The sequence below is a fragment of the Lutra lutra genome, chromosome 7, assembly GCF_902655055.1.
Source record: "Lutra lutra chromosome 7, mLutLut1.2, whole genome shotgun sequence".
Taxonomy (NCBI): Eukaryota; Metazoa; Chordata; class Mammalia; order Carnivora; family Mustelidae; genus Lutra; species Lutra lutra.
The window spans coordinates 74,425,085-74,451,644 of record NC_062284.1 but is presented as its reverse complement, the minus strand read 5'-3'; the positions used below and the strand labels follow the sequence as shown (position 1 = coordinate 74,451,644).

The window sequence follows — 26,560 nt, the reverse complement described above, 5'->3', positions numbered from 1 at the left end:
AGCGATGCTAACTACCGAGTGAGCATGAATGCACTTAAAGCATGTTGCACAAAGTTTCACACATGCCAAACAATAATGTTCACTGCTGTTGTTAATGTTATTAAGGGTACACAGCCTGACTTTCTGAAACACGAAGGCCACACTCGTGGAGAGGTAGGGATAATGCATGAACACACACGCACATTTACACACCCAGGAAAACCAGGCTACACAGACCTCAGATGCCCCCTCTGTGTTCATAATCCACTTACAGACCTGCTGCCCTCCTTCTGTCCCCCCAACACCCCTGCTTGGCCCGCCCCACAGCTGTGTGGGGGCTGGAGTGAAGCTCCTGGGGGATTCAGCTGGGCTTCTCTAGAGACAGCTATAAGAGGGGATCAACCTGCCCCCTTGACAGCCCCTCATTACCACCCCCCATCTCTGGTAATTAACTTCCATGGTGCTGGGCCCCCTGGGGTTGGGAGGTGAGGGTAGAGGGGCTCCTCGGATCCCACTGGCACACAGCTAGGGTGAAACCGCTGAGATCCCAGGCTTTGTGGGAGCTCTGGCTCAGATCTGAAAGGTGCTGGTCCTCATTTCTTAATGGTGTGTGTGGATGGGTGGGCATTATGGACTGTTCATGGGCATCTGGGGCATGATAGATAGAGACTGAGGTGCTAGGAGTGGTTCTCTTTATTAATGATCAGAAAGTCAGGATCACTGAAGAAAATCACAAGGCTGAGGGGTATGGGGCCTGGAGAGAAAGAGCAGGGCTCACCACGCACTTCCAGGACCTAGGGGTCACAGCTGGTCCAAGAGGGAGAGGCACTGGTTACTTGAGTCACAAGGGTCAGGACAGGCACCTGGGACAGGGCGGGATAGTCATAAGCACTGTCCCCTACACCACCACACGGAGCCTGGATGTGCTCCACCAAGCCCCACCTTGCACCCCCCGCCACCGCTTTGGGCCCCCGGGACTCACTGAGAGGCTGAGGGAGCGTTGGTCCAGTGGGAGGCAGTCACGGGCTAGGGCTGGGGGTCGGGGCCGGTGTGCAGGGCCTGGGAGCCCCGGGGCTGATGCCCTGGCTGGCGTAGTACTCCACCACCTGCCTGGGCACCTCAGCCAGGACGCACTTGGCAAGCGCAGAAGGTGCGGCCTGGGGATGGGGCGGGGATGGGTTTAGCAGGCCCGGAGGGTGGGGGCGGGGTCAGGCAAGAGGACGGACCCTGGGGGTGGCCCGCTGGGCTCCAGCGTCCTTGGCCGGCCATCAATCCGGTGTGGGAGAGAAGGGTCTGATTTGAGGGCTTGAGGAGCTGAGGAGTCCTACGACCGGGAGGGGGCGCCGGGCACTCACATCCTTGAAGTCCCGAAAGGGCACGAACTGGACGATGTCGCGGGCCGCGGGCACCCCTCGGGGGCAGCGCAAGGGACCGTCGTCGCCATCCAGTAGCCGCATGTCGGAGAAGTCGGCATTGCCCACCCCTACGATGATGATGGACATGGGCAGGCGGGAGGCGCGCACGATGGCTGCGCGGGTCTCGGCCATGTCGCTCACCACGCCGTCCGTGAGCACCAGCAGTACGGAGTATTTCTGAGGGCAGAGGGCAGGCGGAGGGGAGGAAGGGTAGGCTCTGTGTGCAAGGGCGCTGGCACCCACCCCAAGTCCAGGCCCTGGCCCCGGCTCCACCGGAGGACACCCAGTGGGGCAGAGCCTGGTTGCCTGCTTCGCCTCCTCACCGTGGCTTGGCCGGTGCTCTGCTCGCGCTGAGCTGGCCCGGCCACGCGGTTAATGATAGGGGCCACGTTGGTGGGGCCGTAGAGTTGAATCTGGGGTAGGCACCGGCGGTAGGAGGCGATGACCCCGGAGATCTCTGTAGGCGAGGGGTTGAGGCCAGCAGAAATTAGCAGGGAGCCCTTTTGGACACCCTTTAAGCAAGAAGGTCCTTGCTTGTCTCAGGACTGCCTGGCCCCCTAAGTTCCTTACTAAGCAGGAGAGTTGGCTGGTCTGATGCTGGGCCAGGGGCCTGGAGTCCCAGATAGACAAGAGCTGAGTGGTGAGATGGGCCGAGGGGCTGGGCCCATGAGGATGGAGCCTGTGCCCCTGCATGGGGTTGTACAAGCTGCGTAAGCCGTATGGGGGTGGGGTGGGGCTGGTGAAAATCTGCCCTCTTACCTTCACATTCAGGGTTTTCCGGGTCAAAGTTGATAGCAAAGTCATGGGACACCTGTGAGAATAAGGCCAGAGCACCTAGAAGATGGTTTTCTGCCTACTCTCCCACCAAATCCTCCCTTCCTCTCAATCCCAGCCTACCTCAAAGTTGGGGGGGATTCGAGCGCCAAAGCCAAATGCTGGAAACCGCTTATCACTGGGGAGAAGAGAAGGCTGTGGGGCCCATCCGGCAAGACCTCCCTACCCGCTCCCTCCTCCCTAGCCTACCCGCCTCGAACCTGTCGTAGTCCTGGCAGATGCCGCCCACTGCGCGCAGGGCCTGCAGGTAGTGGTTGGGCTGGCGGGGACTGAGGCAGTGTAGGGACTGGCTGCTCCTTGGGTCCCCATTGGAGGCGGTGAAGTCGATGGCCACCTAGTGGACGTGGGGACAGGGTCACACTGCATCCATGAGAGCTCACTGAGGGTTGACTCAGAGCTAGGGTCTATAGGGAGGACTAAATTAAATCCAGTCAATGGGGCTCCTGGGTGGCTCAGTGGGTTAAAGCCTCTGCCTTTGGCTCAGGTCATGATCCCAGGGTCCTGGGATTGAGCCCCACATCGGGCTCTCTGCTCAGTGGGGGGCCTGCTTCCCCCTCTCTCTCTGCCTGCCTCTCTGCCTACTTGTGATCTCTGTCTGACTTGTGATCTCTGTCTGTGATTAAAAAAAATTAATTAAATCCAGTCAAGCCCACAGGTAGCCTCATCATGGAGTGGGGTAAGGGGTACAAAATGACGATGTTGAGGCTCATGAGAGGCCCTGGGAGGGGCAGGGGGATTTGGGGCTCCTCTGGTCATTATGTGTTTAGCCCCTACCTCTTGCCTGTGACCCTCATATTTCCCGGGCCTTTACCGTGAAGCTGATCTGGCAGCCGCCCATGATATAATCCAGGAAGGTGTGTATCTTCTCCACCTAACAGGAGGGGAAGAGGTAAAGTAGCAGGATGGTTGTTTGAGGAGGGAGCTGGGTGGGGTTTAAGTCGGGGGAAGGAGAGGGGAGGTTTTTGAAGTTGAAGTTCCTGGTGGGATAGGGCAAGACTTCTCCGTTCTCAGAAGAAGAGAAACCGGTCTTTGAAACAAGGGCAGGGTTGAATCTGAGGGTCCAACGTGAGGGGGGCATTGGGATTTACCGTGCACTGCGCCAGTACTACAGTCCCCGAGCTCTTGTAGTTCTTCTTCTTGTCCCGGTACTTGGGGTTAATACAGTCCCACTGCATCTAGACCCCACACACCCCACAAGCCCAGAGTCACAGTTCCAGCAGGTGACCCCTTGTCTCCCTTCCAGCAGAGCCTCCCAGACCAAGACCCCAAGGGCTCCCTCCTTAGACTGAGCCCAGTTACTTTCCATCATTTCCCCCATCCCATATACTGGGCTCTTCAACCCTCTCAGAATTCTCCCAGGGATCTCTGTGGCACCTCCTGCCCAGGGTTTGCTGTTCCTTCCTGCATCTCCTGGAAAGTGCTGGTGAACTCGCCGATGAAGTCATGCTTCCCGCTCGAGTCATAGTCGTACACCAGGAACTGAAAAGGCGAGGAGGGTAGTGGAAAGGGTCAGGGTTGTTTTGCGGTGGTTGCTGGGGGGCAGGGCGAGGGATTGAGGGAGGAGGAGGCTAACAGTCCCTGGGCCCAGACAGATATCTTCAACCTGCCCAAAGAGGCTACCTGCTGAACTTTATTCTTTGGCTCCATCTGACAGGGACTTTGGCCTTGATAAAAGGTACACAAAGTGGGAACGTTGAGCTGTGACTGGGTCTTTACCCCACAGTGGGAAGGACTTATCACATGGGGGAGAGAGAGGGTCTTGGTACACTTAGGGGCAATGTCTCAGACAGAGGTTGGCTGCTCCCATAGGCTGTCCTTGCTTGGCAGGGACTTCACCTTGAGAGGCCGGTGGGCATCGCAGCTGCACAGGGAGTGCAGGGACAGGCGGAATGGCTCCCAGCTGGGATTCAGGTTGTTCTTCACCACCTTGGAGAGGCACCAGAGAGCTGGTCACCTCCTAGCCACATCCCCCTACTCCACTCTTCCTTCCCCCTCCCCACAGCCCCAGTCACCAACCTCAGTCCTCCAGACGAGCTGGTCACTCTGGTCCCCATCGGTTTTATAGATCTCCATGAAAGGGTCAGACTTGCTAAACAGATCCTGGGGAATGCAGAAGAAAGGACCGGTAAGTGCAGTGAGGTCTGTAGGGGGAGGCGGCTAACACCGAGAAGGGGGAGCAGCCTTGATTTGTCTTGACTATGGGGGAAGGGGCCTGGGCTCTCTAACAAGGAAGATGGGGGCCCAGACTCTGGGGCTCCAACCTTGTTGTCTAGCTTGTGGGCTCTGAAGGTGAGCTGCACATAGTCATTCGTGCCGGATACCTCCTCGGCCACAATCTGCAAGGGGGAGACAAGTGGCAGGATTTCCCTCTACCACCCAAAGGGCCACCTTATGCCCTTTCCCTTAGGTGGGGGCCAGTCCTGGACATAATGTCACCATGGATGTCCATGCAGGGGCATTGAATGCCCCACCCAAGGGGGAGTACAGGTGACCTTGCCTACCGTGATGGTGGACTTGCCCGCAGTCTTCCCATTCTTTAGCAGCAATGGCTTAGTGACCTTGGTTTGTGACACGATCTGGAGATGGAAGTGGAGGGAGCCCCAGCTGTGACACCTCCCACCTACCTTGGCCAGGGAGCAAGGGACGGGGTCACACGTGTCCTTAGAGTGCTCCCAGGGGCTGGGCTTGGGCTAGGGTGGAACTTAATTTCCACAGCAAAATGAGCCAAAGGCAGACACTTAACACTGAGCCACCTAGGTGCCCCCAGTTTCCACGCAACATGAAGAGGTAGGCACTGTTTAGAGGAGGGCACTAAGAGGTTAAGTATCTTGCCCAAGGCTGTATAGCCAGGGAATGGTGGAGATGGGGTCCAAGCCCAAAATGATCTCGCTTCGGAGCTGATTCTCTGTTATTTTGGCTTTCAGAGGTGGAAGCTGATGGGGGATGGGGTGGATAGGGATGCAAACCTGGCCCAAGGTGCATTCGGTAGAGCCAAGGAAGGTGTCGTTGCTGGGGCCGGTGGCTCCGTCCTCCGCGTCAAACACATGGAACTGCAGCGGCTGCTTCTCCTCAAAAAAGTACTCAAGGGCCAGCACCCGGGAGAAGACGGGGCTGGAGCAGGAGCGTAGCACCTCTGTGCGCTCCACCTGCGGCGGGATGGGTGAGGGCCCTCTGGGAACCCAGACGGCTTCTCCCTGCCCGTGACCACCCTGCTCATGCCAGCTTTCCTCGGTCTCCCGTATCCCCAGGGACTAGCGCTTCCCTTGCTAGGTTCAACCCTGAGCTCAGGGTGCTGCCAGCCCCCTGACTGAACCATCAGTCCTTTGGGGCTCCCATAGGGTCTCTGGGAGCTGTGCCGCTTCCTCTTGGCCCCTCTCAGGACCCTCTGGGACTCTGCGGACTTTGGAAGCTATAAAATGGTTTGTGTTTGTCATGATGGCACGCTTGTCTCCCGGCTTACCCCCACAGCCTTGAGAAGAGGCCCCTCAGAGTCCTCACACTCCCTGTGAGACTATCCTTGCCCCTTCCAGCACCCCCCCTTCCCAGGCCAGGAGGTTAGTTAAGACAAGACCCGAGCCCGTTCTCACCTCCACCCACTGCTCATCAGAGTAGAGCTTGAGCAGCACGCAGGGGTGGGGCTTGGTGAGTGTGTCTCTGTCCAAGAGGCCATGGCAGGACACCCGCAGCTCCACCCGCGAGGCCCCCAGTGTCATGGCTGGGGGCTCAGGCACCCATCCCATCTCAGGGTCCGACATGTCACTGTGGGGACAGAGCAGATGGCCTGGACACTGGAAAGGAACATCTGCTAGGGGAGGGGTCTGTCTTCTGGGAACCTGGGCCCCACTCCCACCTGCTTCCCGACGCCCTAGGATCTCACGGATCTCCTGCTTTCTCCCCCTACTCATCCCCCAGCCCCTGCTCTCAGTTTGGCTTCCCTGGAGCTGTGAACAGGGAGGGTGGAGGACTTGAACCTCCTGCCTTGTGTCTCTGTCACCCCTGCTGGCCTACTATGTATGGATGGGGCTGGAGAGGGCTGGGGCGTGTGTGGGGTTCCTGGCAGTCTTGGCTCCTGGGCCATCTATTGATCCATGCTTTCTGCTACCTCAGCACCTTCTGCTATTTCCCGACCGATGTTGGAGCCAGCACTGCACTCAGTCTTGGCACGAGGGAGCTGAACTGGGGCAAGGGGGTGGGGAAATGGGTGGAGGAGCCCCTGCAAGCCTGAAGGGGGTGGGCCCCAGGAACGGAGTCTGCAGTGGGCAGGAGGGGGCAGGTCGTAAGATACCCAGCGGGGCTGTCCCTCTCCGCCTCCCCCCACTTACCTTCTGGGTGGCTTATGGCAAGGGAGGGGTGGTGGGCTTGGGCGCTTAGAGGCACAGCCCTGCCCCTGCTGAACGCTCCTCCAGGTTCCTGGCAGGGGCTCCCACTATGACAACTCTTTCTTCCCTCCCCACCTCCCCTGTTCTCACACTTCTTGGCAGCACTGGCACTGTCTCTTAGCGACAGGATTTTTGGGGAGCCACAACCCCCTCCATTCTGCCCGTGGGATGCACGCATGCCACCCTCCCCCAGCAGTGGTACCAAGACTCGGGCAGCAGCAGGCAGGGGTATGCTGGCCCGAGTTCACGGCCGGTCAGTTCATCTATCTGTGTCTGTCCACATCGCAGGGTGAGGCTGTCTGCTCCTGTGTCGTGCTTCCCCCAAGCGAGTGCGCGTTGGTGTGTCTGAATGCCCCCACCCTGTGTGTCTGTCCTTTAGCTGTGTGTCTGTATCCAGAAGGGTGTGCCAGTTCCTGTACCTCCTTCAGAACTGGGACCCTTCTCTGGCTGGGTTCCACCCCCCCCCCACCCATAATGAGTACCTTTCTGGAAATGTGAGGGAGGGTCTGGGTGGGTGGGTGGGGAGCTCTGCCTTCCAGCCACAAGTCTCCCAATTCTCGCAGGGTCCCTGAGTTGGGCAGGGGCATGTGGGGGTGAGGGGATCGGGCAGGACTGGAGACCTCTCTGGGGGCTGGGGAAGACGTTGTTATGGAGACTGGGCCAGGCTGGGCCAGGCTGGGGCTGAGCTAGGGAGGAAGGGTAGGCTCACCTGGGCTCTAGTCGGGGGCTCCTCTCTCCGGCTCTCTGGCCCTGGCCCTGACTCCCTTGCTGCTCCAGCCGCTGGCGCCGGCTCCGGCTCCGGCTCTGCTGCTATTTATGGGGCCAAGATGGGGAGGGATGGGGGGGCCGCAGCACCAGCTCCCCCCGCATAGACCGGTTGGGAGGGAGAAGAGGGGAGGGGCAGGGCCATTGCCTGGGAGGGAACCACAGAACCGGGGGAGGAGGGCGGGTTGGGGGTGGCTCAGAGGCAGGACCCCCACAGACACAGTGACACACATCTTCCCCTTCACACCACACCCACACCCCTGCACACGCTGTGGCAGGGTGTGCACACACACACATTCACGCCAGGAGATGATGGAGACACAGGCACCCACGAGTCATGGGCTCACACGTATCCTGACACACACAGGCGGCAGCACATAAACTCTCGGTGACACCACGCCAATTACAGCCCTATGGGTACACATACGGAAACACACCCGGTCGCACAGCGCTCTCCACATCACGCCTGTTGGGGATACTCGCAGTAACACATCAAGGAACACGGGGCTATACTTGTCACACACACATACACTCATTCACACCAACCCAAATACAACAGGATGGAGATCTTCACGTGCTCCTTCAAAACCATCCCATACCACGCTAAATCTCACAGCTTTGAGAAGGAGGTCCTGTTCCCTAGATGCTTTTCAACAGGGACACGCAAAGGAATGGACGCAATTGCTTAAGGGCACACTGTCTCCCATCCTGAAGCAGGGGCTGCCAGGAGGGAGATGTGCTGAAGGGCTGATTCCTGAGGCATCTTCTCAGTGCCCATGACTCACCGCCCCCCCCAACCTCTGTGGTCACATCCTTGTGGGAGGGGCCGTGTCACACACAGATCTTGAGGTAACAAGATGTTAGTCGAGCCCTGAGACCAGGGAAAGAGAAAGATTGCCGGGGGATTTGCATGCCATGCGTGAAGACATTTGGGGTCATGGTGACCTGGGATGAGTCCACGAGAGGGTTCACTGGAACATTGTTGCCCTCCATCCTCTAAGCTGCTCGCATATTAAGCTAGCAGCCATTTGTTGGACATCCCCTGGGTGCCAGGAGCTGGGGCTGCACGGGGATTGAGATGTGGCTCCTGCCCCTGTGAGAGGTGCCTCTACAGAGAACAGACAGACCCACAGACAGAGAGATGATAGGCTAACACAGATGCGATGAAGTGTGAGAGGTGCAAAATTATGTAGTGGTTCAGGAAGCAATGGGTCAGAGAGAGGGAGGTTTAATTTAGATGAGTCAGGGGAAGGCATCAGGAAGGCCTTCACAGAGGAGTTCCCTGAACGTAGCCTTGAATGCCAAGGTAGTGTGCGTTAGTACACCAATGGGAAGCAATTAATTTGATCATCTCCTGCTGTAGACACTACTGTTTACCTCCAGGCCACTCTACTTTTGAGGTTTCTATTGATGGTACCCCTAAGACAACACTACACCATTTAATTCCACCATCTGTGAGCCTGCCTGTGTGTAAGCTTGCATACACACCACACAGCATACTGCTCCCGTCTCCTCCTGGGACACAGGGGTCTTCTGATCCCACTGCACATCCCCCACAACACGCACTGGTACTGATTTCAGTCATTTTGGTCTCTGCTCCAGCCAGCTCAGCCCAGATCCTGCACATGACCCTCCACCCCCCACTTGGGGGCATTTTTTAGTACCCTCCCGTTTAGCATCTCTCAGGTCTGTCTCTCTCTTGTCAGAGTCCCATTCCCATCCCTGTGGGGGATTCCTTACTTTTCCCCACTGTGGCCAAGCACTGAGCACTAAGGGGGAGCAGATGGTGGGGGGTGGCGGCAGCGAATGGGGAAGACAGCAGAGACCAGGCAGGCAGTGAGTCTGTTTTTTTATTCTATACAAGGAGGGAGAGAGTCCCTGGGGATAGAGGGACAGATCCACCCTTCCAGGAGAGGAGCCGGCCCTGCCCCAAGCTCGGCCTCCCTTTCTCCAGGTCGCTCCCTCCCTTCCTGTCCCCGACCTGCTGTCCCCACACCTCATCCTGCCATCCTGCCCCCTGGGATGGGTTGGCAGAAGGCCTGGAGGTGCGGGGGGTTGGGTGGGTGGGGGTCTGAGTCCTTGTGAGGCACATGTCGAGAGGAGGGCTGGGCAGGGTGCTGCTGTGGCTGTCAGTCTGTTCCTGGCTCACTGGTTCCTGCTGGGGACAAATCCGGTGAGTCCTGTTTTCTGGGCAGGGAGAGCCAGCCTCTCTGTGTGGGGTATGCCATGTCAGGCAGAGGGGGACCACCCTTTCACCCACCCCACTGGCACCTGTGGGGTCAGGGGGCTGTCTTCTGTCAGGCTCCAGCTTGTCACAGGACTGTGCCCGCCGTGTCCTCTTGGGCTTTAGGGGGGCAGTCCGGCGGCCTGGATCTGGGGGCCCAGAAATGACAGTCAAGGGAGGCCTGGCACATGAGTAGGGCTCATTGGCTGGGCGCTTATCCAGCTGTGACTCATTCCAAGCCTGGGAGAGGGTCCTGATATGGGCAACAAGGTCCGAGAGGCACCCCGACCCCCCTCCAGCCAGGGGGCTGACCTTGGACCTCAGGCTCCTCTTGGTCCTGGTGTGAGCCCAGTCTCAGCCGGGCTCTGTTCATTCCTGGAGCTGTACCCACAGCCTCAGCCTCCTCCCTGCCCCCTGGCTCCTGTGGGGGGCGGCGGCCCCTGGGCACAGCCACAGGCTTGGGGGGCCGTAGAGCTAAAGGGGGGTCCTGCAGCTGGCAGAAGAAGGAAAAATGCTGGGTCAGTTAGTCTTTTCACCTCATCCCAGGGCCTCTCCCGTCCACCTTGCCGGACCTCACCTTGGCATTCCTAGCAGGAACGGTTCTCTCTGGGAATAGGGTCCCCTCCTTGTCCTCCTCCCCGTCCTGAGAGGCTGGGCTGGGGCTCTGGCAGCTGTGGTTGGGGGCACTCTCCTCAGCTGGAGAATGGGAACAGAGGAGAAGCTGCAGGAAAAGGCATTCTGGAGCCAGGACTTTTCCCCCTCCAAGCCCATTTGCTCCTACTTCTCTGCCCTGCACCGCCCCGCCCCTGCTCTCGTGTTTCCACAGCCCTTGGTCTCCAAGATTGTCCTGAGCCCATCACCTTGGTGGTGGGGAGGGGGCGCTCTAGCCTAGCTGTTCCTCCCCAAGAGCAGTTCCTGCTGGGGCAAAGCCAGGGCCAAGGGACTCCTGGGTCCCCAGGCATGGCTGCCCATCCAGGCCTGCAGTGCCCCAGGGCCCTGCCAAGGCTGCAGCCTGGCATTCCCAGGACTCTGTCTGCCAGTCTGATTTAGATGGTCAGAGCCTTGGGGAGAGATGCCCTGGCACCCTCCCCCCCCCCACCACTTCTGTGCCCGGCAGGGGGTGGGGGAGCTACCCGGAAGGTCTTGTTTGCGTGTGTATTTATGAGGTGTGAGTAAAAGGGACCTGCAGGGTGCTGATGGCAGATGTGTACAGTGGAGCCTCTGACTCTTGTGGTTTCCTAAATGAGGGATGGAGCCTCCCTTTAGGTGTTTTAACTGGTCTGTGTGTGGGATGGGATAATCTGCAAAGATGGCCTCAGTGCTAGGACAGCCTTGAAGGGCCAGGAGCACAGGCTCTGCACCATGGACTTGGGCCCTAGCCTTGGGAGGGGAGTGGAGTAGGAGGGCAAAAATCAACCTCTATCGGGAGATTTGTCTGTGTCAGTGATGTTGGGGGGTCATATCTGAGGCCTGTGTGCAATTAAGTTGTTGCCGAGCTGACCAGCTTTCCTTTAGAGGCTCCTTAAGTGAAAAGTGCTCTAACAAAAAGCAAGCATCATATCATAATTTATTTGCCCCTTCAGAGTTCTGAAGACAGAAGGTAAATGACCTGCTTAAGGTCAACACTGGTGGTGCCTGAGCCGGGACTGACACCTGTGGTTTCTGACCTCCAAGGCATGGCTCGCGCCCCTTCCTTGTGACACGTTTCTGAGTGGACTGAGGATGGCCTGGCCAGCTACTTTTGGAGGAGACTGGAATGTCTGAGGTGGGTCTGGCGCGGCTGGTACTTGCCCACCCTCTTTCCCAGCTGAGGGGCAGAGAGAGAGGCCTTCTTTATAGGGATGTCTCTCGGCTGCTGGTGGCCAGAGGTGGCATCTGCCCCACAGAATTCCTTGGAACCATTCACAACACATTGTTCCTATCTCCTAACCCTTGCTGGCAAAGCCACTTTTGTTCTGTGGGAATTTGCTTTGGATTGGCTTGTTTGTTTCTTTTGGATATGGCTTTGTAAAACCTGGAAACATCTGTACTATTGTGACTTCCTCACTGCCCCATCATGGTTGTAAGTTTCCCCAACACAGGGGCTGTGGCTTCTGGGTCTTTGGACACACCCCAGGTCTTTAGTGTGGCCAGGCAGGAAGAGGTGTTCCATACCTATATGCCATGTGGCCTCTGCTCGGCGCATGGCGCTGAAGCTTGGCTTGCTGCTTTGGGGTGGTGGTGGGGGCTTCCAGGCTCCAGGCCCTGGAGTGTGGGGAGGGGATGGGAAAGGGGGAAGGGAGAGACACGTCAGGAGGGGCCCGTGAGAGAGGGCCCAAGGAGAGGAAGTGAGGGTGACTATTCTCACCTGCATCGTCTGAAGAACGCCGTTTCTGCCAAGCCTGGGCGCTGCCCTCCAGGTCCGGGCCTGTGCCCTGAAAGGACAGCTGAGTCAAGTCATAAGAAAAGCGTCCTCCCCACGGGGCTGCAGTCAACAAGGGACTTCTGCTCGGGTATCTCATGCCGTTCTCCTGGCATTGTTCCCTAGACTCTTAGACCTTTCCCCCCCCAAAAGTGGCATCCCTACCAGCCAAGAGTTAAGAAACGGTTTACACAAAGGACGTCCTGTTATTTTAATAGTTCTGTGTTTATTTTCTGTGTGGTAGAAAAACAAAAAAACATGACTGGTACAACAAACCCATGATTTGAAAAACCGATCATGCTTAGGACCAGAGTAAGTTAAAAAGGTGAGTTGCTTGGAAGAATAGATATATGAAGTAATACAGGTGATATGTGGGGAAGGTAAAAATCAGTCATAAAGGTGGTAATCAAGTCACCAAAGTTTGAGAAAAGGAGCTCCAGAGGTAAGTATTTTTATGACTGCCTGCTTGGCAAGGAAGTAGAGGCTCTGGGCAGTAAGGCGACCTGCCCAGGCAAGTGTGTGGAATGAGCAGACCTGCAGCTCACACCTTCTAACACCACAGAATCTCTCTGCTGGCCCAGCAGGGATGGGGCTCGGAAGGGAAGGTAGACAGGGATCCATAGGAACGGTAGGTGCCTGGGCTCCCCTCACCTCTCGTTTCCCGTCGAAGCTCCAACCCTTGGCTCTTCCCAACCCAGGAAGGGCAACACCATGGACCCTTGGCTGCTGTGCTGTCCCAGGGGCCAGGCCCCCCTCCCCTGGCTCTGCCCCCTCAGTGCCCTGGAACAAGGCCTCGGGTTTACAAGCAGTTCCTGATGGAGAAGCAGCTCTGTGGGCAGCAAGGGAATAGGAGAGGGCCCCTGCCCCCCTAAGCCCCCAGCCCTGGGGCTGCCCTGCTCCAGCCCTCTGACCCTCCAGCCCTCCTCTGAGGAGTCCGTCCTTTACCCTCCTTGGCATGCAGCACTCCCAGCATGCACTGGGTCACCAAGCTTAGACCACTCAAGGAGCGGGGCTGCTGGGGTGACCAAAGTTCCCCAGAACCCTGAGTCCTAGCATTCTCCCCTTAACTGCCTGGGGTGGAGCAAGTGGGTGGGCTATGTGCAGAACAGCAACTGGGCAGGATACAGCACCTCACCTCACTTACCATCTTCCTGTGGAAGGAAGGCCCCCGGCTCCCCCCAAATCCAGGGAGGGGGCCGCTCTCCTCCTCTGGGCTCCAGCACGGGGAGGAGTTATTGCCGAGGCTGGGGGGATCAGGGCTGGGGGGGCTCTCCTGAGTTGGGGGTGGGGGCGGGGGTGGAGGGAGGAGGAGCCCAGTGGTAGGGGACCCTGGCCCCCTTTCCCCCTTGAAGCTCCGGGGCCGGCGAAAGTGAAACAGGCCTCTGCGCCTCTTCTTCTGGAGCGGAGGCAGCGGCGGCTCCGAGAGGCCTGGCCGCAGGGTCCGTAGGGTCCGGGGGTAGCTGGGCAGGGTTGGGGTGAGTTAGTGACAAAGCCCTGGGCAGATGCAAATGCCAGATGCAGAGTTCGCTCAGGGTCCAGGCTGGTGCCGTGTTAGTGTAGTCCTGGGTCTGATAAACCTCCCATCTTCCTCTCTCACCCAGCCTTTCCTGCTGCCCCGTAATCCTTTCTACTTCCTTCTCAGGGGAGATGGTGTCCTCACCTTCCCTGTCATAATCCTCCAGCAGCCTCCTTCCCCCCATCTGCCCAACAACTCCTTCCTCCCAGGCATCCCCATCCCCCCATCATTCTCTCAGCTTCTCCAAGTGACTCAGTTTCTTTTGGACCAATGCTGGGGGGTCTGCAGGACTGTGACAGAGAATATACCCTCCGGGCCTCTTTCTACTAACTGTTGCCACCTCATCCACCCACCCTGTCCCCACCATCCCATTGTGGTGGTTCACCCTGATCCCATCCTTGCCGGCTGTCCTGAGAGCCAGGAAACATGGGAGGTAAGGGCTGGATGGGGAAGGATGAGAACGTGGGGAAATGTTCCAGAGAGACTGGTTTTGGGACCCTGCCATTGGACAGGCCCTCCGTGACTGCTGGGGACACAGGAGCCCTTCGCTTGCAGAAAATGGGACTGTGTCTAGATGCCACACCTGGAGCTTTCATCCATGACCCTTCGGCTGAAAAAGTCCTCCAGCCCCTCATCCAGGCGGGTAGCCATCCCATTCTCCTGACGAGTCCCAGTCACTGGCACCTGCTGGGAGGAACGTCCTGTAGGATATCTCATCTGGATCAGGAAGTCCTCCCCACTGCCCCCATCCACTCAGGGTCTTTGCCTTTGGACTTGGCCTTGCTTCTTGTTGGCCCCATGGAAATTGAGACTTCAGTCCACTTGGGAATTTCCTAAGCTTGGTGGCTCTTGGCTCTGTCCCTCACCCAAATGGGAAATGCCACTATCTGGCAGAGAGCGATTTCCTATCTGGGAAAACTGGATAATCCCATCCTCTTTTTGGTGGCCTACTGGGGCCCCTGCCTGATCCCCCAAGGCTAATGTTTCCGGCATTGGGATCCTAAAGCTAGAACCTCTGGCTATGGCATTGCTAAGTGAAGTTGGTCCTTTTGTGAGGACGTAGGGACTCACAGTGGGCCGACCAGGTCCTGGAGGGGTAGTCCGGGGGGGTCGGGGCCTGCCTTGTGTTTGATGCCTTAGCTTATAGCCATGAGTGGGCAGCTCGGACAGACCCTCCCAGGAGCCACCACTGGTGGGCTGGCTGCTCCCGAGTCCTGAGAACCAGCCGGGGGGGATCCCCAGGCTCCCCAGCTGGCTTTCCATGTCCTGAGGGCTCCCACCTGTGGGCACAGCAGCGTTAGAGGGACCAGCAGGAGGCCCAGGGAGAAAGCAGGTGGGTGAGCAGAATTAAACAGGGACCAGGGCCTGGGAAGGGAATCTGGAGGGCATCAGGTTGGAGGCTGGGGACTCACTAATGAAGGCGGACACTGGCCGGATCTTGCGGCAGCGTTTCTGTTTTCTGATGGCCATGGTGTCCTGCAGAAATGGAGACAAAGGGTGGGCCCGGGCTGCAAGTCCCCAGGAGCCTCACATGAAGCCTCCTATTCCTCACAAAGCCGTCTCTTTAGGCCCTCCCCTCCTGCCTCCCTGCCCTTGTGTGGCTGAGGCATTGGGATCAGGGAAGAGGCGAGGCTGGACTGGGGTGGGGGATGAGACCAGGCCCAGCGACAGGGGACAGCGTAGTCCAGAGAAAGGGAAAGGAACAGTGTTCTGGAGGTTCCTAGTTTAGGGTGGGGAATGGGGGGGGGTGGGAAACTCACAATGTTGGTCCCGAGTTCATCATCTGTGGTCTCCTCATGCTCATGGTTCCGGCCTCGGCCCCGGGAGGACAGATCCTGCCCTTGGCCTGGCCCCGATGGTGGATCTGATAGTGTCTTTAGCTGGGCCAGGTGCCGGGCCTGGGGAAGGACAGATGTGAACCAGTTCCCCGGGAAGCTGTCCACTTTCCAGGGCTATGGGAGATGGTTGCTTGGGGGAGATGGGATGATGTCGGATAGGGGGTGTACCTGAGCCTGGCTGGGGTTCAGAAGCCTTACCAGGCTCTTATGGGAGTGGTATAGCTCCTGTAGGATCTCGTCCACTATAGAGTTGGTCAAGTAGGTGACGACTGAGAGCTTCACTTCACTGTGGGCACAGGTGGGACAGCTCAGCTACCCCCTCGGTGGCCCCTGAGCCTCAGCCCTGCCCTTCCCCAGATGCCTAAGGGACTGGGCAGCTGGCCTGGCCGTCCACAGAGGTGTCTTAGGTCTCCCTTATGTCTCATAAAGGCATGCCCCATCCCACCCACTGACCCCCAGCATAAGTGTGTGTGGATTGGGAGGGTGCGCCAAGAGGAATTGAGAAGGAGGAGGAGCAAGGGGGCTCCACGCCAGACTCCCGAAGTTCCAGGAGAACAGAGCTGGGTAAATTGGGGTGCTGACTAAACCCTGCTGGTCTCTGCTGTAAGCCCAGAAACTGGTTCTTCTTGAGCACGGCTATTTCACATGTATGCGTGATCATTTTCCTTTGCTTTGGTGAGTGGGAGCACCCAGAATGAGAGCTCTGGGTGGGGGTGGAGGGTTGGCAACAAGAACTCTGGGGGGGCAGAGTGTAGAACATGCACCCCTATTCATCAATTTTGTCCATGCCTCCCTAGGAAGCTGTGCTTTGTTTCTGGGAGGTGATTCTTAGTGCACACATGTGACTATGTGTGTGTGTATTTACACCCGTGTGTGCACTGCCAGGCTCCTAAACTCAGGCTCAGCACTTAGATTTCAGGGCAAAGACCAGTGAGACCCTAAATAGCAAGGTTGCAGTTAGTTAAAGATTTATCCCTTGTAATGGAGATTGTGCCATTCATTATTCATTGCTGATATCTGGGTCCCAAGTCCCTAAATGCTCTGGGCCAAATCCAGCCCCGTCCCAGTGCCAACCCCCTCCGCCTCTCACTCCAGCTTGTTCTGAATGTCCTGTCCTGCCTGCTCCAGCAGCGCCCCTCGGATGAAGTTCCGGGGCACCGTGACGCGCTCAGCCACATTGCTCAGCATCTTGTTGTGCCCCTCTGCCACTCGCATGGCCACGGGACATAGCTCCTGTGTTAGGCTGACCATCGACTCCAGAATCACCTGGTGTGGGGGAAGGGAGGCCAGAGCCCCAGCGGGGCGCAGAGTCAGGCTGGTACCACAACAGAGGAGACTCTAGTCTATTCCAGCTCCCTCTGGAGACCTAGGGACCCACCAACATTCCAGGGCTGGTTACCAGGCAGAGCCTGGGACACTCAGGCTTCCCCTCATCCTGGCCAGTGTCCCTTCCACCCTACTGTATGGATGCGGGAGAGTCAGTCCAAGGATTAGAGTCCAAAGAGGAGAGGTCAGAGTTGGGGGCCAAGAGGGAAGCTAGCAGAAAAAAATCCAAACCCTGTTTTCTAGCCTGACACACTGGAAGTACAGTGGCCTCAACTCTGCATTTCCTTTTTATCCCCAGTAATTTCCTTGTGCTGACCTCAGCCCTCAGCTTTGAGCCTTGGTCAACACTTTGGACTTGCCTGCAGCTCCTTGTCCACAGCCTTGGACACCTCGCTGGCAACTGACTCCAGCCTCTGCCGTACAGGCCCATCGTTGGCCAGCACGTGGCCCAGCTCGTAGAGGCTGGGAAACAGCTGCAGAAGGAAGGGTTATCAGCAGAGGGTCAGTTTTGGCCCGACCACATCCCAGGGGGCCCTGGGCTGGGAGGGCAGATGTGCGGGTCAGGGCCCGGATATTCGTGGGGCAGTGTGGCTAGCTTTCTTAGGCTCTCGGTCTGTGCCGGAGGGTAGGGCTGCAGAGAGCTCACCGCCCGCGAGTTTTTGGCATCCTTGATGAGGTCCCGAGCATAAAGCAGCTCATCCTGCACAGGCTCCAGGGGGCACAGCCTCAGGGCCCGAACCTCCTCCTGCACTCGGCCGCACAGCCGCTGCAGCATCTGGAGCACAGCCAGTTAAAGTGTCAGGGGGGGTATCCTTGCGCCTTCATCTTCCCAGGTGGGACCCCAGGCACCCCATTTCTGGGTCCCCTGGGGCAGTGCTCCTGTTGTTGGCACTGATGGGGTAGTGGTGTCTCTGGATGGCCTGTTCTCTCTTCTTCTTGGGGTGCCCTTGAATTCCCAGGGGTACTCCCGCAGTCCTGAACACTCCTTGTCTGGGGCCCCCACCTGTTCTCTCAGGTCTGAGGCCAGACCACAAAGGCGCTGTCTTTTGCTCGTCCGCATGCGGAGTCCAGTTATGATAGCCACAGGATGCCTCTTTCATGCCCCGCCCCCTTGGCGTGCCGTGCTCTATCACATCACACCTGAGCCTCGTGTACAGCACACATGCCCCACATGGCCCAGAGGGAAACGTTTACTTGCTCGGCGCTGCTGGTCACCAGGCCCTGCTGCAGCCGGAAGGCCTGCTCCTGGGGGCATGTCTGGGAATGGTTGTTCCTCACCAAGCACCACTGGATCTGGAAAAGACAGGATGGGAGGCGTTAGGGCCTGGGATGTGGGCCCTTCCCTCTGCTGTCCTGCCCCCACCATTTAGGCCTCTACCTTCTGCCAGACGTCCTCCGTGCGCTCAGGGGCGCTGCGGTAGGCTTGGGAGATGTCACTCACGGGGAAGGACATGAAGCGGAGCGTGTGGTTGCTGTGGGGCACAGTGGCAACAGCTCTGGGAGGGGGAGAGGTGAGGAAGGGCCCTTGCTCCCCAGATCCCCCTTGCTGACAATCTCCCTCACCCTTGGCCTTTCTTAATGTTTCTGTGCAAATAGGTTGAGCAAGCTGGGGTAGGGGCTGTTGTAGCAGGTTCAGGCCCAGGGTCCAGGCCCATGGAGGCTGGGGCTGGGGTCAAGGCAGAGCCCCATTCTGCTCACCTCTCCAGGGCCCTTGCAATATCCAGAAAGCCCAGGGCAGAAGTGTTGTTCCGATCCCATAGGATGGTTCTAGGGAGAGAGTGAATGGCTGCTGGTGACCCCTCCCTCACGCAGCAAGCTCTGGAGTCCTTCCTTCTTTCCTGGGTGATAGAGCTGACTCTGACCCTGGGCCTGAAGGTGTCCAGGAAGCTGGGGTACAGAACAACGGGGCAAGCAGGGAGGGCGTGTTGAGGGTGGGGGCTGGGGCCCCAGGTTGGGCCAGCTGTGCGCTGCACCTGAGGGAGGAGTTGATCTGCAGGGCCTTGGAAAGCATCTTGGCCCCGATGTCCTCCATGCCATTGCCGCTCAGGTCCACCTTGGCCAGGCAGGTGTTGCTGCCCAGCGCATTGATGAGGATGCTGGTGCGAAGCTTCAGTCTTGAGTCTGCTACCGATAGCGACTGCAGGGACTATGTGGGCAAGAGCAGAGTTGGGCCCAGTCCCCGCACCCCCTGCAGCCCCTGTCACCATGGGTCCCCTCCCCAGGCCCAGGCACTCACACAGTCCTCTTCTTGGATCAGTTGCACCAGCTTGTGGAGGATCTCCTCCAAGGTCCTGTGGGGAGTCAGGGCTCAGAGGAGGAGGGGAGGGGCTAGGGTCATGCTACTAGAGGAGCAGGAGGTGACTTGAGCAGGGAGAGGCCAGAGTTAATACAGTGAGCTGAAAGGGTATGTGGATGGTGGAGTGAGGTCGGGGGCTATGGGGAGGGGGCCTCACTTGGCCTTGACATTGAAGTTCTTGCCCAGGAACAGATGCTTGAGGGACTTGTTCTTTCCAAGTGCAGGCACCAGTGTCAGGAGGTCGGAGTCAAACGCTGGCCAACAGATGGGAGAGGTCTGGCCTTGAGTCCTGAGGCTCACTGGAGTATCCTCAGGGGTTCTCCTCTATGCCCCACTGGTCCCCAGGAAGGAAAGTGCCCCTACTCACCATTGTCCGACAGATCTAGGCTGCCCACACAGGTGACAGCCCCCAGCTGCTCCTGCAAAGCCTGGGCTCCTGCTGAGCGGAGCTGCGGGGGACACGGTGGGGAAAGCAGGGGTAGGGGGAGAGGGCACCTTTAATGCTTAGAAACTAGAGTAGTCACACTAGGACTCAAGGACATTCTAGGTCGCAGGTGTGAAATCAGGAGGCCCCTTCTCCACACCAGATCCTTTCCTAAGGCTCTCTCCCCTCCCTTTAGCCAGAAATATCTCCAGGCCCTGACTCTGGAGATAGCTCTCTCCTGCCCTCTGGTGGGAAAGTCTGGTATCTCCCACCCCAAAGCTTTCAGTGGGGAGACTATAAACTGAAAATGACCTCTGAAAAGAGGAAAACAGACTGCAGACTAAGAAGGGAAAGTGGAGGTGTGGTCAGGTCCAAGGGGCACAGCGGTGCAGCACAGAGGCAAGATGGATCCAGGGGCTGAGGAAGGTCGGAGAAATGAACAGTGGGGCGATGAGTAGGGGACTGGCAGGGGCCTTGGGGGAAGGAAGTCTCACCTCACAGCTGCTGAGGTCCAGGTGCAGATCACTGAGGTGACTGTTGAGGGAGAGGCCCTGGAGCAGCGCCCTGTGGGAGGAAGGTCAGCAGGCCCACCTCTACCCCCACCCTCTTCTCTAACAGTTCCCACTTGGACTCCCCCCAACCCTGCACCCACCCGACCTGAGGGCCTCCAGGGGCAGCCTCGTGGCTGACAGGTTGACGTGGCTCAGTGTGTAAGCGCTGCTGAAGAACTGCTTGAAGGCTGGTGGGGCCTCCCGGCCCTTCCTGCGGAGACTCCTGGGGTCAGCAAGGGAGGGGGATGCCGACGGCTCATCCCATCCCTCCCTGCAGCCCTTGTGCTCCCACCTGTGGGAACAGCTGTTGCGTGCCAGGTTGAGGTAGGTTAGGTGGGAGCAGCAGCCATGGAGCAAGGCTCCCAGAAGCTGTGGGGAGAGACATGGCAGGTCTCACAGAGGTTGAGAGGGGTGTTGGGAGTGGCTGGCAAGGACTCCTCCCTCCCACCCCATCAAGGTCCTGGCTCATCACCCTCAGCAGGCAGTCTGTGTGAGCTCCTCTGTGAATGCCCACTTTGCCTCTTAATGGCTCAGTGTCCCCCTCTGTGGAGAGTGGGTCTACTCCCTGCCTGACCTCCAGGAATGGTGGAGAGGTTCATGGGCAGGGAATGCAAAGCCAGGGCTACCAGGGACTCCTAAGGTGCCTTGTTCAAGTGAGAGGGAAAATCCTTTCCTTCTGAAGGGCTCAACCCTATGCCAGGGTGCACAGCTGGGGAATGGAAGGAGGGCCAGCTTTTAGGCAGAGCCAGCACAACCTTGGGCAGTTACCAGGACAGCATGCCCCACAGGTGTGAGCTGTGGGTGTTGCTTTGGAATTCAGCTGAAGTTGGAGTCATCCCACCAGCTCTGCCCACTCAAGGCACGGGCAGTGAGGCAGGGACCCACGCTGGCCTCCCTAAATCCCCTCAGGCTGGCTCTCCCATCACCAGCCCCTCACCAAGTCAATGGCACAGTCGGTTCCTGCCAGGTCCAGGTGCACCAGAGCATTGGGCTGGGCCAGGAAACTGTAGAGGGCCTGGGAACAAGGACAGAGGGGCTGCCAGGGTACAGGTGATAGAGCCCCTCCACCCCCAAGCTACAGGGCAGAGACGCCCAGGTCCTGAAGCCTGAGCCTTCCTCCACAGGGCTTAAGCTCTGTTTTGTGGACTCACATTGGCCTCGTCTGTGGCGAGCAGCCCAGGGTTCTTGCTCAGGTCCAGGTATCGAAGGGAGCTTGCAAAGGCTGGGTTGGCCCCGAAGGTCTGGCCCAGTGCCTGGAGCCCTGAGCACAGCGGGCACTGAGCTGGACTGGACCCCATCCCCACCTCTTGGACACACCACCCTACAATGTGGCTTTCCCTCCCTCAGATCCCTGGGATGCTATGTGAGTGTGTTAGTACACCTCTGGGACACAAGGCTCTGGAGGGTTCTGGAGGAGGAGCAGAAGTCAGAGGTCAGGGCCCCTGGTGGAAGTACCTCGAGGGGAGATGGCAGTCTTGGCCAGGCACAGTTTGGTGAGGCCAGTGGGGAAGCAGAGGAGCTGCTGACTCAGACTGAGGAAGCCTGGGGAGTGGAGAGAGAAATGGGCCAGTGAGGGGCTGGCAGTGGGCACGGGGTGGGGGTGCAGAGTCAGGGTGGGGGCTTGAAGTGGGTACAGGCCTGGGGTCAAGGACAGCAGTATTGGGGCAAGGGCTGGCATCAGGCTGGAGAGCCCCTGTTCAGCCCCGGGGTTGGGCTCTGGGTGAGGACAGGGGTCTGTGTTGCGGTGGGGGTAGGATTCAGGGCTGGGGCTCACCCTTGTCCTCGATGGGGTTGTGGGACAGAGTGAGGGCATGCAGCACACAGCTCCCGTTCTCCCCAAACACCCCGGCCAGCTTCTGGACAAAGTCCCTTCAGGGAAGGGGAGGAAGGATTTGTTTGTCCCAGCCCCTGGGCTTCACCTCTTCATCCACCTGCCTGCCTGCATGGGGCTGTAAAGGTCAGAGGCCCCCACAGGTGGGGACCAAATTGGGGCCTGCCAGGGAGCTTGTCATCATTCCGAAGGACCTGAGAAATTGTGCCAAGACAAAGCCGAGCTTTGGGTCCTTGAGGCTAGAGCAGTGCCCCCCTGCTGGGTAGTTGATAGAAGAAGGGGATGGGGCAGGGAGCATACTGGGAGAGGCCATGAAGCTGGGGCACCAGGAGGCTTAGGTCTGAGTCCCGCTTGACCATAAACTTCTGTGTGCCCTTTTTGGGCCTAAATCTCCTTTTCTATAAAGTGAGGAGCTGGAGGAGATAGCGTGGAGGCCTGTATTATGCTCTGAGGTTCTAAGACTACATCAGTGGGGCACCGCTGCCCAGGGAGGAGGCTGGCCTCACGTCTTAAGCCCGGCGTTGTCCAGCACCAGCTCTTCGAGGCTCCCCGACTTGCTCAGGGTATGTAGTACCTGTTCTAGCACTTCAGAGCCCTAAGGACAGAGGGGTTTTTCTGATCAGGAGCCAAAGTGGGCGCTAATCTCCGGCCCCTCCTCCCACCCCTCCTAGTCCCTACCAGCCGCAGATCCTTGCAGTAGAGTTTGGTGAACCACTGGTTGTAGGCCAGGGCTGCCACCATTAGGGCCAAGTCTCTGTGGGCAGATTGAAGGGGCAGGAAAGTGGTGAGCAGAAGAATCTAGGGATGGGGTGATTGGGCTGGGGAAGTCTAGCCAGGTAGAAGGCAAGGGGCAGTAGAGTTGGGAAGATAGAGCTGGGGCTGTAGGTAGGACTAGAAAAGAGAACCTGAAAGGGCCAGGGTCAGGCTGAGGCTGGAAGGGTTTGGGGTAGGGGGATTGAGTCTCTGCTCCATCTGCTTACCGGCTTTCCAAGTGGCTGAAATCCAAAAGATTGAACTCCCGGTTATCCTCAGCATGGTAGATGGTGTCCACATCCTTAGAGAGGTGGAACTGGCTCATACCTGCTCCCCACCACCCCTGCCCTCTCCCTCTGGGTCCCACCTGCCCAACTGCCAGCTCCCTGCCCAACGTACCCATTGCACCTCCTCACGGCAGTGCAGCCCATTGTAGTCACACAGGGCAGCATAGGTCTCGGAGAAGCCACCTATGGGGCAGGGCATGAGCTGGCTCCATGAGGAGTAAGGGCATGGGGAACAGGCTTGGGGTTCAAGGAAAGGTCGAGGTCATTTTATGTGGCCAGTGTCCTGGGTTCCTACGACACCATGAACCTCTGAGGTCTGGGAGCTATGGAGTCCTCAAGGCAGGTACAAAGGACTCTGGATAAGGGCAGGGGGGTTGAGGTTCCACTTGCATCAGGTCTGCCCCCGCTTACCGCAGACACTGTGAGTGGTAGATGTGGAAGTCTCGGAGTTGGGGGATGTGTCTCGGGGCCCTTCAGGGGTGTCAGCATTTCCACGCCGGATTAGACACCTGGAAAATGAACATCCATCCCAGACAGGGGTGGAAAGAGGTTGTCAATTTTTTCCCTGTTATAGCTTCTGGGTCCCCGGGAAGAAGCAGGAGTGGGGACATAAGGGCTCTTCTCCTCAGTGTTCCGGGAGTCCAGGGCCAGGGGAAGGAGGGGGAATTCTCCTCGTTGTTTAATCCTTTGAGAGATTCCTCCTTTGCCACTCACCCCGGGCCAGGGCAGACCTTGGAGAGGGCAGAGCTCACGTGTCGTGTCACCTGGTCCACGCTTTCAGCCGATGGCAGCCGCATGCTCACCAGGCCACGCTCCGTCTCCACCAGGATCTGGAGGAAAGGGAGTACCAGGGCCTCAGACATCAACTTCTTCCTCCTGCTGGCCCCAAGAGCAGGGCCCAAGTCGTGTCACTCACCTGGTTCTGACTGAGCGTGTTGAAGGCTCGGATTTCTAGGACATTGAAGGAACTCTCCACCTGTGTGTGGGGGGCACAGGGATGCTCATTTCAAGGTTAGGGCCTGGCTGCCTGATTCTGGAAGGAGTATGGTGAGTGCACCCCTGCTCCTCAGCCCATCTCACCTTGGCTGGGATTTTAAGGGGGAAGAGGTGGAGGCGCCAGGAGGTCAAGGCCTTCAGAGAAAAGAAAAGAACATCAGCAGCAAATGGTGGCTCCTGAGGTCTAGGCCTCCTGTCCTCCTTCAGCACCCTCAGCCTGTGTGCAACCCCTGTCAGCAGTGGCCCTTTGCTCCAGATATCCTCCCTCTCTCTCATGCCCCATCCTGGGCTCCTGGACATCCACCAAGTCCAGCCTGCCCCCTTCCTTAGGCTTCATCTCCTCTGTGCTCCCACCATCTCCAGTCCACCCTGCCTCCCAGTTTCTTTGTTCCCAGCAGCCCAGCTCTCCCTGATTAGGCCCCCTCTGCCTGCCCCTACCTCCCCAGCCCAAGCCCAGTGCCCTCACCAGAACTCGATCCTCAAACTTCTTGGGCTTCGTCTCCAGCTTCACCCGATGTTGTTGGAGTATAGCCCCTTGGCTTAGGTACCTCCTGATGCTGTCTGTGGGTGGGTGGGGGGCCTGCTCAGAGCTCCCCCTTACCCTGGCCACCCCTACCTCCCCAGAGTTCTCCAGGTGTGGGGTCAGATGAGAGGAGAAATAAACAGAGAGAGCTTTCCTTCTTGGGTGGCTTCTGTCTTCCTATTGGAGAGGAGGGGGGTGTGGAGAAAACTCTGGCTCCTGATGTTCCTGAGTCAGGGGACAGTTGCTGAGTGACACTGTCTGTGGGAGGGTGTGTCTTACACTTCTGAGGGTGTGAAGGATTTTTCCAACCCATGCTCTCCAGCAGCCATTGACACATACATAGTGAGTCAGTGTGTGGGGGCGTGGGGGTGTCCCTTTGACTATATTTTGGGTGGTCTGCGAGCATCTGCCTTTTACTATGGATGTATGCCTGCCTTCTGAAGACACCAGGGAGCCTGTGTGTGGCCTTGGTAGGAGTGGATAGGTGAATGAGTGTGCTGTGCTTGTAGTTGTGAAAGACGGCTCTGCTGTAGGGGGTGGGGGTAGGAGGCGGGGGGGGGGGGTGGTGGTGGTGTTGGGGGGATGGCGGTGGTGGTGGCTGTGAGGAGTTAGTGTTTAAATGAGCTCAATACCCAGTTCCTAGCAAAACCATCCAGATATCCCAGTGTGTGTGTGGGTGTGTGTGTGTGGTGGGGGTGCCGTTTCTTTAAAGATGTGTGTATACACACATCTGATAGTGAGTGAGTGTGTGTGTGTGTGTGTGTAGGTATGGGAAACTGCCACGGTGCAGCATGCCTCTGAGTATCCTTGAACGTCCTGGTTTCTGCGTGGTCTAGCCTGTGCTCCCCGACCTGGGGCGGGGGGCGAGTGATGGTTGTGGTAGTGCTGGGGGGTCGGGTCTTGGCCATGCAAACAGGAGAGACCTTGAGGTGTGGGCGTGAGTAGGGAGAAGGGTCAGGCTAAGACGCGGGCTCTGGGAGGCGAGCTGCAGAGACCCTGCTCCAATCCGGGGCCTCTTCCCCGACTCCCTTCTTTGCCCCACTGGTCTGGGAGCTGCGGGGCTGCTGGAGGGGCTCCCAGGGCTAGTTCCGGGGCGGGGCCGGGAGGAGGGAGGGTGCGGAGCCAGGAGGCGGTCAGGACCGGGGGCAGCTCCCTTGGCCCGGCGGGGCGGGCTGGGCCCCGCCCGGCGGGGAACCGGGGACTCCCCCGAGGAGAGACTGGACACCTCACCAATGGATGGGCCAGAATCAATGAGAGTCAGCCCCAGGGAGCGTCAGGGGACTGCACCTGTCACCGAAGATCGGGACGGGAGGCTCTGGAACTGGAAGGTCCTGACAGGGTGAGGCGAGGCGAGCAGCCGAGGATGCTCCGGGGACAGCGATACCCCGAGCTAGGATGCAGGGGCAGGGGGCTGCCTTGGAGTCGGAAGGCACGCGGCAAGGGGACGGAGGGGAGGCACCGGGAATGGGGTGTACCGCGGGAGGAACGCACTGGTCTGGGATGCTCCGGGACCGGGCGTCCCAGAGACCACCGCAGCCTCGTACCTTGCAGCTCGCGGGTGAGCTCCGCGCTGGGCTTGGCCATGGCGGCCGTTGCTGCTGCCGTTGCTGCAGAGGAGCCGCCGCCGCCGCCGCCGGGGAGCCGCGGCACATGCTAGACCTGGCTCCGGTAGGGCCCGGGCGCTGAGCGCTGCAGCAGCCGCCGAGCCCGCTCCAGTCAGGGGCGGCTGCGCGAGCGCTCCTCCCCCCCCCCCCCCCCCCCCCCCACGCAGGCCCAGGAGCCCGGGTCTCTCGCCCCGCCCGGAGAGGTGCGGGACTGAGCATGCGCGTCGCGCCTCCGAGCCGCGTGAGATCCCGCGCGCGCTGGTGCCCACCCCTCCCGCCGGCTCCCGCTTGCGACGCCCGGTGCGTGTCACCTGGAGCCTGGGCCGTCTCCCGGGCTGGGGTGTCGTCCACTTTCCGTGCTATCCACTCCTCGGGCACTGTGAGCAGAATCCATTTCTTTTCTTTGTGGTATTGGGTACCCCTCCCTGGGTCATCCTTGCAAGGCCCGTTCCTTTTGCCTTACCGCTCAGAATGCGTCCAGCTCCTACTCACTGACCCACAAGGGAACTCAGGGCCGAAGGCGATGCCAGGAGAGGACCAGGCCAGATCTGGGGGTGTTCATCCTTCCTCCCGCTTGCCCAGCCTCGGGGATCCCCGCAGCGTCCTTGGCACCTTCCC

The 26,560-nt window shown here is 58.8% G+C and overlaps 2 protein-coding genes across 9 annotated transcripts; both read right to left on the bottom strand.

Annotated features, from left to right (window-relative positions):
• Window positions 1–657: 657 nt before the first annotated feature.
• On the bottom strand, window positions 658–7,485 carry CPNE6 (copine 6). 3 transcript variants are annotated; one of them, XM_047737284.1, is made up of 18 exons: window positions 7,317–7,485; window positions 7,090–7,238; window positions 5,816–5,987; window positions 5,195–5,374; window positions 4,730–4,804; window positions 4,490–4,564; window positions 4,245–4,328; window positions 4,065–4,154; window positions 3,603–3,707; window positions 3,317–3,403; window positions 3,040–3,099; window positions 2,429–2,562; window positions 2,292–2,346; window positions 2,154–2,205; window positions 1,718–1,851; window positions 1,335–1,571; window positions 962–1,136; window positions 658–842 (listed from the first exon to the last, which is right to left on the bottom strand). In XM_047737284.1, the coding sequence occupies exons 3-17, from the start codon at window positions 5,981–5,983 to the stop codon at window positions 999–1,001; spliced, it is 1,674 nt and encodes a 557-aa protein (XP_047593240.1). In that variant the 5' UTR covers window positions 5,984–5,987; window positions 7,090–7,238; window positions 7,317–7,485; the 3' UTR covers window positions 658–842; window positions 962–998. The 3 variants fall into 3 exon arrangements, with proteins under 3 accessions (XP_047593240.1, XP_047593239.1, XP_047593242.1); XM_047737283.1 differs by lacking the exon at window positions 7,090–7,238 and having other exon boundaries at window positions 7,317–7,484; XM_047737286.1 differs by lacking the exons at window positions 7,090–7,238; window positions 7,317–7,485 and adding an exon at window positions 6,551–6,620.
• Window positions 7,486–9,209: 1,724 nt separating this feature from the next.
• CARMIL3 (capping protein regulator and myosin 1 linker 3) lies at window positions 9,210–26,426 on the bottom strand. 6 transcript variants are annotated; one of them, XM_047737280.1, is made up of 40 exons: window positions 25,883–26,426; window positions 24,282–24,376; window positions 23,900–23,950; window positions 23,736–23,795; window positions 23,534–23,649; window positions 23,231–23,328; window positions 22,932–23,002; window positions 22,760–22,833; window positions 22,458–22,533; window positions 22,286–22,374; window positions 21,723–21,817; window positions 21,404–21,490; window positions 21,100–21,209; window positions 20,886–20,963; window positions 20,241–20,317; window positions 20,055–20,159; window positions 19,892–19,961; window positions 19,341–19,422; window positions 19,131–19,227; window positions 18,914–18,968; window positions 18,651–18,823; window positions 18,376–18,444; window positions 18,056–18,149; window positions 17,872–17,970; window positions 17,324–17,452; window positions 17,037–17,150; window positions 16,442–16,617; window positions 15,550–15,637; window positions 15,274–15,411; window positions 14,926–14,989; window positions 14,585–14,793; window positions 14,097–14,200; window positions 13,142–13,457; window positions 12,649–12,777; window positions 11,944–12,010; window positions 11,751–11,840; window positions 10,174–10,292; window positions 9,909–10,083; window positions 9,644–9,745; window positions 9,210–9,530 (listed from the first exon to the last, which is right to left on the bottom strand). In XM_047737280.1, exons 1-40 carry the CDS (start codon window positions 25,920–25,922, stop codon window positions 9,502–9,504), a joined length of 4,110 nt encoding a protein of 1,369 aa, XP_047593236.1. In that variant the 5' UTR covers window positions 25,923–26,426; the 3' UTR covers window positions 9,210–9,501. The 6 variants fall into 6 exon arrangements, with proteins under 6 accessions (XP_047593236.1, XP_047593237.1, XP_047593233.1 ...); XM_047737281.1 differs by having other exon boundaries at window positions 14,097–14,197; XM_047737277.1 differs by having other exon boundaries at window positions 9,909–10,089; window positions 25,883–26,425.
• Window positions 26,427–26,560: the final 134 nt, after the last annotated feature.

Excerpts from the sequence above, each read along its gene's own strand:
- CPNE6 (XM_047737284.1), bottom strand. The coding sequence starts at position 5,983 with ATGTCGGACCCTGAGATGGGATGGGTGCCTGAGCCCCCAGCCATGACA. Across the intron at positions 3,708-4,064 it reads ATGCCCACCGGCCTCTCAAG|TTCCTGGTGTACGACTATGA; the intron begins GTGAAGTCCCTG and ends TCGCCTTTTCAG. Across the intron at positions 1,137-1,334 it reads CCTTTCGGGACTTCAAGGAT|GCCGCACCTTCTGCGCTTGC; the intron begins GTGAGTGCCCGG and ends CCCCATCCCCAG.
- CARMIL3 (XM_047737277.1), bottom strand. The coding sequence starts at position 25,922 with ATGGCCAAGCCCAGCGCGGAGCTCACCCGCGAGCTGCAAG. Across the intron at positions 22,534-22,759 it reads TTCAGCCACTTGGAAAGCCG|AGACTTGGCCCTAATGGTGG; the intron begins GTAAGCAGATGG and ends ATCTGCCCACAG. Across the intron at positions 21,210-21,403 it reads GACTGCCATCTCCCCTCGAG|GGCTCCAGGCACTGGGCCAG; the intron begins GTACTTCCACCA and ends CGCTGTGCTCAG.